This window comes from Xenopus laevis, chromosome 1L, assembly GCF_017654675.1.
Source record: "Xenopus laevis strain J_2021 chromosome 1L, Xenopus_laevis_v10.1, whole genome shotgun sequence".
Classification (NCBI taxonomy): Eukaryota; Metazoa; Chordata; class Amphibia; order Anura; family Pipidae; genus Xenopus; species Xenopus laevis.
This window is the reverse complement of record NC_054371.1, coordinates 171,000,886-171,011,132: the sequence shown is the minus strand read 5'-3', so window position 1 is coordinate 171,011,132 and position 10,247 is coordinate 171,000,886. Positions and strand designations below refer to the sequence as shown.

General features: G+C 48.0%; 1 protein-coding gene across 1 annotated transcript; it reads left to right on the top strand.

The window, feature by feature from the left end:
• The first annotated feature begins 3,871 nt into the window (after positions 1-3,871).
• On the top strand, positions 3,872-8,986 carry LOC121400934. Its single transcript, XM_041585009.1, has 2 exons — positions 3,872-4,502; positions 8,171-8,986. The coding sequence occupies exons 1-2, from the start codon at positions 3,872-3,874 to the stop codon at positions 8,767-8,769; spliced, it is 1,230 nt and encodes a 409-aa protein (XP_041440943.1). The 3' UTR covers positions 8,770-8,986.
• The last annotated feature ends 1,261 nt before the right edge of the window (positions 8,987-10,247 follow it).

Below are 10,247 nucleotides of genomic sequence, written 5' to 3'. Positions count from 1 at the left end.
ACAAGATTGTTTTGTCACCAATATAGATTCATACAGCTTCGTTACCATCAAGAACAAGGTACTGGTTTATTATTACAGAGAAACCATTAAAAAAGCTAATTATTTCCTTAAAAAGGATTTTATGAGAGAGACCCTTCGTGTACTTCAGAGCTTTTTGGATGTTGGGTTTCTGGATTAGATTAGAGATCAAATACCTGTACTACAAATGGTTATAAATCCACGATTTTGTTGAAAATGCATTTTTGCTTGCTTTATTTTCTGTAAATCTGGTTTCAATCAATATTTTTTTAGCTCTTTCATATTTTATGGACAGCGACAGCATAACTTTACTTATCCTTCTGTGCTTCATAGGTAAGGAGAAAAAGTGTTCTGTGCCAGCAATGGTCAGTTATGATAAAAATAGAATAACTGCTGTGCACACTTTATGAAAACTGGAGTTGTACTCAACTATGTTCGGAAAGGTTGATTTGAAATCTTTGATTTAATGCTTCACAAGAATGTCTGTCTCCTTGTGAAGGTCACCATCAGTTGCAGATATACATATTCTTAGTTAAATGGTATTATGCCTCTGGGTGCTCCCAGTAGTTCATGGTTTAAATGAAACACAGGATGACTTGCACCTGCTTTTTGCCCTTTTCATACTGTCCCAATGTTACACAGACCCATAAACCTTTAAGGCATCTAAAGCTATTGTGATCTTAAGATCTACTATTAGTATATGTATTAATATATACATTATATAGCTATATATGTGAGAGTAGAGAGAGGTCTGTATAAGTATGTGTAAATACTGTCTATACACTGGGGTTCATTTTGTGGGGTTGAACTTGATGGACTTTGTTTTTTTTTTCAACCCAACTTAACTATGTAACTATGTATGTAATATGAGAGTTCTCTGTTATATTAGAGTTATAACAGATAACTAATGGTGCATGCAAGAACAAGAATAAATGGATGCCAGGGGTTATTTTAAAATGAAAGGCATTTATTAATGAAAAAAATGTGTATATATATATATATATATATATATATATATATATATATATATATATATATATATATATATATATATATATATATATATATACAGTATAGATATACATACCCTTTTACAAGCCGCACTCGCAGGACTTATAAACAAACAAATAATTTATCAAGAGTCCATCACTAATGTTTCCGCTGTCGCACCAGCCTTTCTCGAAGTTACCTGTGGATTCTTAATAAATTATTTGTTCATTTATAAGTCTTGCGAGTGCAGCTTCTTCAAGGTAATGTGTGGATTTCGAATGGTGGCGTGCACCAGGCCTGGACTGGCAATCTATGGGATCTGGCAAATGCCAGAGGGGCTGCTATAAGGTCCCATAGAAAGTCAGTATTTATTGGGATGTTGGGGGCTGTTTGGGCCTCTATGTGGGCTGATTGGGCCTCTGTGTACCTGAAATGCCAGGGCCTATTTTAATTCTCAGTCCGGACCTGGAGTGCACCCAGGCATGGTATAAACTTTAATCATGAGTGCGGATGTTTTGGCGATATATATATATATATATATTTATATATATATCCATACTTTCATATTAAACAAAGCCAGCCAAAAGAAGAAGATAGATATCTGCTCTACCTATAATCTATAAAGCCCCTGCCAAAAAACTATTCAAGCAACTACAGCTGTAACAATAGATACCCATTATTATTATTATACTTATAGTTTGTTGTGGCAAAACTTAGTTAGGGGGACTATAACATTTCAAGATTAGTTTTGTCCTCAATTGTTGAGCTCTCATATTTTTTTCGAAATAATGTAAATCCCCGGCAGAAAGAATTCAAATTGAATCTATTGGGCCATATAGCAAGGCTGCGAATAAACTGTCAAACCGCAATATTGAAAAATTCTATTTTGTCTTCACACTGCATAAAACCTCAGAAAGGAAAATATTTTCCTTTTATATGCCTTGAGTAAATGACTTTTTCAACTGTAATGCTGAATTATTTCATATGTTCTTATGCTTACATTACTTTATGTTGGCTTAAATGTATTGCTTGAATATAGCAGCTCATGTATCATTACACAAGCCTGAAATAAGATGTAGACTGAATATTGAGGTTTTACTGCAAAACATTTGCAAATACGTATTTAATGGGATATATTCATGATTAATACTTCCACTCTCCCATTTTTTTGGGGTTCTGCATCAGAAGGGACTATATGAATGGGCATTGTTACATGGGTTAATATTATTTTTTAAGTTATTATTTTACTTTCCAAGTTTTAGGTGCTTTGCTAGTGAGTGCGGCCTATCCAAACATGCTCAGCACAAGCAATCAGTCAGATAGTTCTGAAGAGATGGAGTCGATGAAATCACAATTAAAAACAAACATGTTAATATCAAAATATTTAAAGGGATACTGTTATGGGAAAACATGTTTTTCAGCAGGCATCAGTTAATAGTGCTGCCTCAGCAGAATTCTGAACTGAAATCCATTTTTCAAAAGAGCAAACAGATTTTTTTATATTCAATTTTGAAATCTGACATGGGACTAGATATATTGTCAGTTTCCCAGCTGCCCCCAGTCATGGAACCCAATGAGCCGGTTAGGGAAGCAGGGCCTGACAGGGTTAAGGAGAGGGCCACTCCCCGCCCCCTTTTGCTGTGGTGCGCTAGGATTGGCCAATTTGTTCCCGGGTTCGGCAGAGGAGGCAGAGTTACAGGATACTCACCAGTCGGCGCCGGGACGTGGAAGCAGCAGGACGCAGCATCGCAGCATGGAGACGGACGTCGACCGCGTGGTGAGAGAGTTCCGGGAGGCGGCGAAACAGCACGGATCTTCGTGACTCCAGGACCAGCTCCAGGATCTTCTTCGTGGCGTCGAGGATCCGACGGTGAGAAGACGTCCAGCGAGGAGGATTCGTCCACCGCAGAGGCTCAGTCCGGGAATCCAGCGCGACTCTTCATCGGGAGCAGGACATTGTGGGGACCAGTCGCAGGAGAGGAGCGCCACGTCGGTTCGAGTCGGAAGAGGACGCAGACGGCTGTCGGTCACACGGGAAGAAGAGGAGCAGTCAGACCAGGCCAGGCAAGTATGTCCGGTAAGTGCAGGCCCCACCAGCAACGCACCCACAACAGACGGCCTCATTACCAGTCCACGGGCGGAGGGGGGCCAAACGGAACCCGCCCCCTCCCCCAGGGGCCACGGCATCACAGGGGGGCACAGCCATGGAGGGCCCGGATCACCTGGGGCCTCTCGTTCCTTGGGGGGCAAACGGGCCACTACTATAAGGGGAGGCAGGAGGCTTACCAGCACCTCCCCTCCCCCAACGGCCATTTCTACGGCACGGTCACATGCCTTAAGGCCCCGCACGCACGGCCCTACCACACCTGCGTCCGGCGGGTCGCAGGGCCAGGCAGGAACCCACAGTCCACGGGGGGAGGAGGAAAATAGGAGTCCCGCCCCTCCCCCCAGGCCCAGTGCCACTGGGGCTAGGGGCAATACACGCGGGCCCCATTCTCCAACAGCCACCAGACCACATGGGCCCAGGATTAGCAGTCCACGGGGGGGTAGTGCAGAACCCTCATCGCCCCCTGGCCCACAATCCACCAACACCAGGTCCCAAAAAAGGGCACCCACTACTGCTGGTCCCACCCCTCCCCCCAGCCAAAATATTATACAAGTTCCCCTTGCTACCGGCAAGGGAAAACAACCTGCAGCACGTGTTACCCGTAAGGGTGACAAAATTGGAACGGCCACGGCGCAGGTGTCCGGCCAGGCACCTCGCAGAGATGTTACGGCCTCAGAGGCGGGGCCAGGTACTTCAGCCTCCTTTAACACCCATACTGCTCTTCCAGTACAAAGGGTGGCCACCTCCGCTCGGGAGATGAGTGGGGACCACGTAACACCCCGTCGGCGGAGTAGATCCAGTAGCATTAGGTCTCGGAGAAGCAGGTACCAGTCATCCAGGTCTAGGAGCAGGTCCCACACCCACAACATATCACGGGGCCATCGCACGGCTCACCACGGGGCCAGGTCACATAGCGGAAGGGCTTCCGTAGACAGAACCCCCCACAGGGAGAGGGATGGGGGGTGGAGGACGGAACACTCTCGCTCTTGCTTGTCTTTCAGGAATGGTTCCAGTGAATCCGATGGGGACCGGGACAGGACTGGCAGGACAAGGAGCAGACGGAACAATAGAAGCAATTCCACCGACAGGGGGAGACGGTATCACAGGTGCCATTCGTCCATCAGCCACGGAGGGGTCAGCAGGAGCCGGTCGTCCTCCAGGAGAGCAAGGGTGTCAAGGAGCCGTTCCGCAAGCAGGGCCGGACGGCACGTCAGGAGTCGCCCATCAGCTCACACCGGCCAAGTCAACGCCCACAATTCAACCAGCCATCCACGTTCCATGGCTCGTCAGACGGCTCAGGAGGGGCCAGGAGCAGCACAAGAAGTTTCACCACAACTAGCAAGCCTGGTTACGGTCCCAGAGGTTTCTACTGCCCCGGGACCAGGAGGTGAGGTCCAGGGTATGGCACAAGGGGTGGGGCAAGGGGAGGACTATACTACACTTCTTCATGGGCTTAAGCAATTTCTAGAGGGCTGGGAGGGTAAAAGGTCCAGCACAGTGGGGGGGCCATCCCAGGTTTGGGTCGGGGGGTCAGCACCCACATCAGCAATTACCGAAGCACCAAAGGTGGCGGCAGTGGTAAGTGACACGGCAGTGGTGAGTGCAGGTAAGGATCAGGTCCCGGGAGCAAACAGTGAACATGATAAAAGGGAATCTGAGAGGGCAGCTTTAAGCGGCATTACAGAGACGGCCAGACAGAATGCCTATGTGTCATTCGCTGGCCCTTTGGGAGTTCATGTCAAGCAGGAAGTGAAGGAACGGATTTGGAAGGGCGAGTTTGTGGAATTGTTTTCCCTCCTCCCCTTGGATGAGACAATTGATTTGAAGGAGGATGACAAAAAAGATAGCAAAAAAGAGGAGGAGGAGAAAAAGAAAAAGTACTCAAAATTGCCAAAAACCTTTGGCAACTGGTTAAGGGCGTTTTGCATTTTGGCTAGTATTATAGGGGAAAAACACCCCGAAAGATGCTCCTCCCTTTTTTGTTATGTTGACGGCATTTGGGAAGCTTTTAAGGTGTATGGTGGGCTCGCATGGTGGCGGTATGACGAACAGTTCCGGCAGCGGCTGGCAGCTAACCCTTCTATGAGGTGGGACCAGATGGACATTACCCTCTGGCTCAAACTCATGATGGCTCAGAAAGCATCCCCCTTTCAGCGGGGGGCCGGGGGGGCACAACATTCCGCCTCCTCTGCCCCTATTAAGCCCGGCTACTGCTGGCTGTTTAATGACAGCCACTGTAAGTTCGGCAACTCCTGCAAGTACAAGCACGAATGTTCAGGTTGTGGGGGAGCACACTCTTATGTCCGCTGTTTCAAGAAGGGAAAGGGTAACCCCAAGCCAAGTGATGCTTCCAAAGGGGAGAACACCGGTGAGGCTAGACGCGATGCGGCCGTGGCTCGCCCGCTACGGTAAACGCAAGGAGGCCATTTTGTTAGAACAGGGGTTTAAGGACGGGTTTCGGATCCCATTCCGGGAAAATAGTGGTGTGCATAATTTACGAAATTTGAAGTCGGCCCAGGAATTCCCGGCGGTTGTCCGGAATAAGTTGTATAAGGAGGTTCATTTGGGTCGTGTGGCGGGTCCGTTTACCTCCCCACCGTTTGTTAATTTGAGAGTTTCTCCGCTTGGCGTCGTCCCCAAAAAAGATCCAGGGAAATACAGGTTGATCCACCATTTGTCATACCCCAAAGGAGGCTCCGTGAATGATGATATAGATCGGGACTTGTGTTCAGTTTCTTATACTTCCTTCGACCACGCCATTGCGTTAGTTCGGGGGGCAGGACGTGGAGCACTTATGGCCAGGGCTGACATTGAAGCCGCCTTCCGCCTATTACCCATACACCCGGATTGCCACCATTTACTGGGTTGCTGGTTCGAGGGGGCGTTTTTTGTGGATTTGTGTTTGCCGATGGGGTGCTCTATTTCTTGCGCCTATTTTGAAGCATTCAGCACGTTTTTGGAATGGGTTGTTCGTAAGCAAGCGGGTCTCAATTCGGTCGTCCACTACTTAGACGATTTCCTATGCGTGGGCCCAGCCAAGTCCGATAACTGCTTCCACATCCTCCAAACGTTGCAGGAGGTGGCGGAACATTTCGGAGTTCCTTTGGCCCCTGAAAAAACTGAAGGCCCTGCAACCACTATGCAGTTCCTGGGCCTGGAGGTGGATTCAGTGGCTGGCGTATGCCGCCTCCCTTTCAGTAAGGTTCAGGACCTCCGAGTTGCAGTCGGTAGAATCAGACTGATTGCTAAACCCACTTTGCGTCAAATACAGTCGGTGTTAGGGAAATTAAACTTTGCCTGTCGAGTTATACCGGTGGGCCGGGTTTTTAGTCGGCGGTTGGCGCAAGCGACGTCGGGCACTACGGCACCTCACCATCACGTGCGGTTAAACAAAGACATACGTGCGGATTTGGAGGTTTGGGACACATTTTTGCAGGATTTCAATGGTACGGTTTTGTTCCAGGCGCCTGAAATCACGGCGCAGGAAATGCAGCTTTTTACCGACGCGGCCGGCAGTGTGGGTTTTGGGGCTTATCTAGCCGGCCAATGGTGCGCCAAAAAATGGCCCAGTGCTTGGTGCGATTCCGAGTTGATACGGAACTTAGCGTTCCTCGAGTTATTCCCGATAGTGGTAGCTTTGTTTATCTGGGAAGCCGAGTTGCGGGATCGCAGTATTGTTTTCTTTTCCGACAACATGAGTGTAGTTCACGGGATCAACAGTTGGTCGGCTTCATCACCACCAGTCCTTAAGCTGCTTCGGGTTCTGGTTTTGCGTTGTCTGAGCTTGAATATTCGTTGCAGAGCGCGTCATGTAGCAGGGGAAAAGAACGTCATTGCTGACGCACTTTCTCGCTTTCAGTGGGAACGATTTTGGCAGGTGGCGCCAGAGGCGGAACGGGAGGGGTCTCATTTCCCGGATCATCTGTGGAATCTCGGAAACATAAATTGATGGAGCTGGTTGAGAAGTCGGTGGCCGCATCGACATGGGCGGCATATAGTAAAGTGTGGGCTGAATGGCATCAGTTGGAGGAATGGTCAGGTGGTTTCAAAGATGCTGATGATAGGAAGGCTGCTTTAATTTGGTACGTGACTTGGTTGGCCGAGACGGGCAAATCAGTGTCAGTAATTGAAAAACGCATGGCGGCTTTGGCATTCCTTTTCAAATTGGCTGGACAAGGGGATCCCACGAAAGACTTTCTGATTCGGCAGGCTATTCGAGGCCTTAAAAGAGGCAGGCCTCCAGGGACACTAGACGACCACTTTCCTTTGCCTTGCTAGTCAAACTTCAGGAGGTGCTATCCTGTTGCTGCACTTCAGCTTTTGAAACATTGCTCTTTCAAGCGGCATTTGTGCTTGCCTTTTTTGGGGCATTTCGAGTAGGTGAATTAGTAAGCAGCAGCAAAAAAGTACCGGGAGGACTAGGGATAACAGATCTGAACGTCACTGACTCTTCGGTCCAGGTTCGGCTTCGCAAATCCAAAACGGATGTGTGGGGGAAAGGTGTGGACGTGATCCTGTATAGACTGGATGGTGGTTTAACCTGTCCAGTGGGGTGCATGGCAAGGTACCTCTAGGTGAGGCCCAGCGTTGGCGTATCTTTGCTGATTCATGAGGATGGATCCCCACTCACAAGATTTCAATTCTTGAGTGTCTTACGGAAAGGTTTACTTGACATTGGAGTGCAGCCGACCGACTTTGGTACGCATTCCTTTCGTATAGGAGCAGCGACCGAGGCGGCGCGGTTAGGTTTTAGGTGATGCCATAGTAAAACGGATCGGCAGATGGGAATCCAAACGGTTTCAGGGTTATATCCGGCCAAGCCTGCTAGTTTAACTGCCATTATGGGTTTCCTATTCTATTCCTATTCCGATAGCATGGTCTGTATATATTAAAAAAAAAAAAAAAAAAGTCTTCTCAACATTTCTGATTATATTCCGGTTTAAACATGTCTGTTTTGTTCTGACAAGGTTATTAAATGTTAATTGCGATACGCTCCTGCTTCGAGTGTTTCATTTGGTTACTTGCGGGTGTACTTATTGTGTTTTGTTTTCACAGGTGGTTCAATTTCTGTGTGGTTACTGGGCCATTCCTACATCTCCTGGGCCAGACGGCGAGCCGCAGTTAAGAACTCTGGTCCGCAGCTGGGCTTTCCCGAAGGCCGGGTGAATATCCACTGGTTTGGCGTTCCAGGTTTGCGGTGGCCAGGAGTCTGGCCTACATTGTTGCGGCACGTAAGGTCTGGTCGCCGTCCAGATGTGTTACTTATACACGCTGGCGGTAATGATATGGGACTTCGGTCTCAGCGTGAGTTGGTGTTAACTATGAAGCAGGACTTAGATAGAATTCGGGGATTGTTCCCGGATTTGATTCTGGTTTGGTCTGAGATGGTACCGCGTTTAGTTTGGAGATATGCCAGGAATGGAGACAAAATGGATAAGAGCAGGGTCAAGGTGAACAAGTTAATGGCCTCGTTTGTGAGAAAGTTTGGAGGAATTGTTGTACGCCATTCCGACCTGGACGATAAAATGCCAGATTATTTCAGTCAGGACGGAGTTCACCTGTCCGAGTTGGGGAATTCCTTTTTCACCTTGGCCCTCATGGAGGGTATTGAACGGGCCCTCGGGTTATTGAGTGGCGGGTCGTGCCGCGCTTAAGGTGTCAAGCGGCCACGCCAGTGGCGGAGGGTACCTTTACAAGGACCCCCAGGGGGAGTTAAAATGGGGTATTTTGCAGCAATGGTATGTAGCCTGCTAGGCCTGGGTTCCCATGGGATGTAGCCTGGTTTAGGGCCCGGGAAAATGGAGGAGGAACCAAGCTTACCAGTTGAGGCTCAGCACCCACACCCCCCCCCTTTTGTCCCGGGGGGGGGGATGATATAAAGGTGGGGTAAAATGGTTTGTTATACAAACTGCTTGTTAAGTTAAATATGTTATACATGTTAAGTATGGTATTATTTTGTTAAATAAACAACTGCGGCCATCTCTTTCCAAACCAGTGTTGTGTGTGTGTATCATTGGGCAGGAGGTATGGGGTTTCACTCAGAGGGGAGGGGTACAGACTCGACGCTGCACCTGTCATGTGACTTGTGCTCTGATAAACTTCAGTCACTCTTTACTGCTGTACTGCAAGTTGGAGTGAGATCACCACTCCCCCCCCCAGCAGCCTAACAACAGAACAATGGGAAGGTAACCAGAAAACAGCTCCCTAACACAAGATAACAGCTCCCTGGTAGATCTAAGAACAACACCCAATACGAATAGTCGAACGATTTTTAGTTCGAATCATTATATCGAAGGTCGAAGTAGCCAATTCGATGGTCGAAGTAGCCAAAAAAAACCTTTGAAATTCAAAGTTTTTTTCATTCTAATCCTTCACTCGAGCTTAGTAAATGTGCCCAAGTATCAATAGCTATGGGGCGTGTCCAACTGCCAATGTGAGCAGACGTGTCTGAGCTAGCTCCGTTAGATCCCCTGTTATATCCGGTCATAATCCTATATAACCCGATAGAAAGAAAACCGATTTCAGCTCAAACGGACCTTGAATAGCATATATGGGTAAAAAGAAGCAGCTGTTGGCAGCTGCACACTTACATCAGACATCAAAGCACACTTACTTAACTCGGCAAGGACTCCCAAAATGGTGGACCCGCCCAGGCCAACTTTGCCCAAGGCTCAACGCGCCAGACTGCCGTCAACCGCCAACTTCAACAGTGAGTAGGGCAAACAACCAGCACGACTTTGTAGATCCCACACCCACCTCTTCCCCTTCAACTGTGCACTTACCAGGCCTAAAAGAACCCACTGATTCAGCAAATCTCACACTAGCGGGGGGTAGTAAATGTACTACAAAATAATATCCATGCCTGTCATGCAGCAACCATGACCAAAGTTGAGGAGCTGTCGGTAGATTTCGCTATCCTGCGCCAAGACTTAAAAAATGTCAGGGAATGCACTACTGAGACCTAGAGGATACCTGCTATCCCCTACCTAAACAACTGGGCCTACTACAGCGCAGGGTTGAGGCGCCGGAGGCCAAATCCGACGATTTAGAAAATCGCCTCCAGAGAAACAATATCAGTATAATAGGAATGCCCGAAAGAGCTGAAGGGCCTGAGGCCACTAAATTCCTAGAG

Excerpts from the sequence above, each read along its gene's own strand:
- LOC121400934 (XM_041585009.1), top strand. The coding sequence starts at position 3,872 with ATGAGTGGGGACCACGTAACACCCCGTCGGCGGAGTAGATCCAGTAGC. Across the intron at positions 4,503-8,170 it reads TACTGCCCCGGGACCAGGAG|GTGGTTCAATTTCTGTGTGG; the intron begins GTGAGGTCCAGG and ends TTGTTTTCACAG.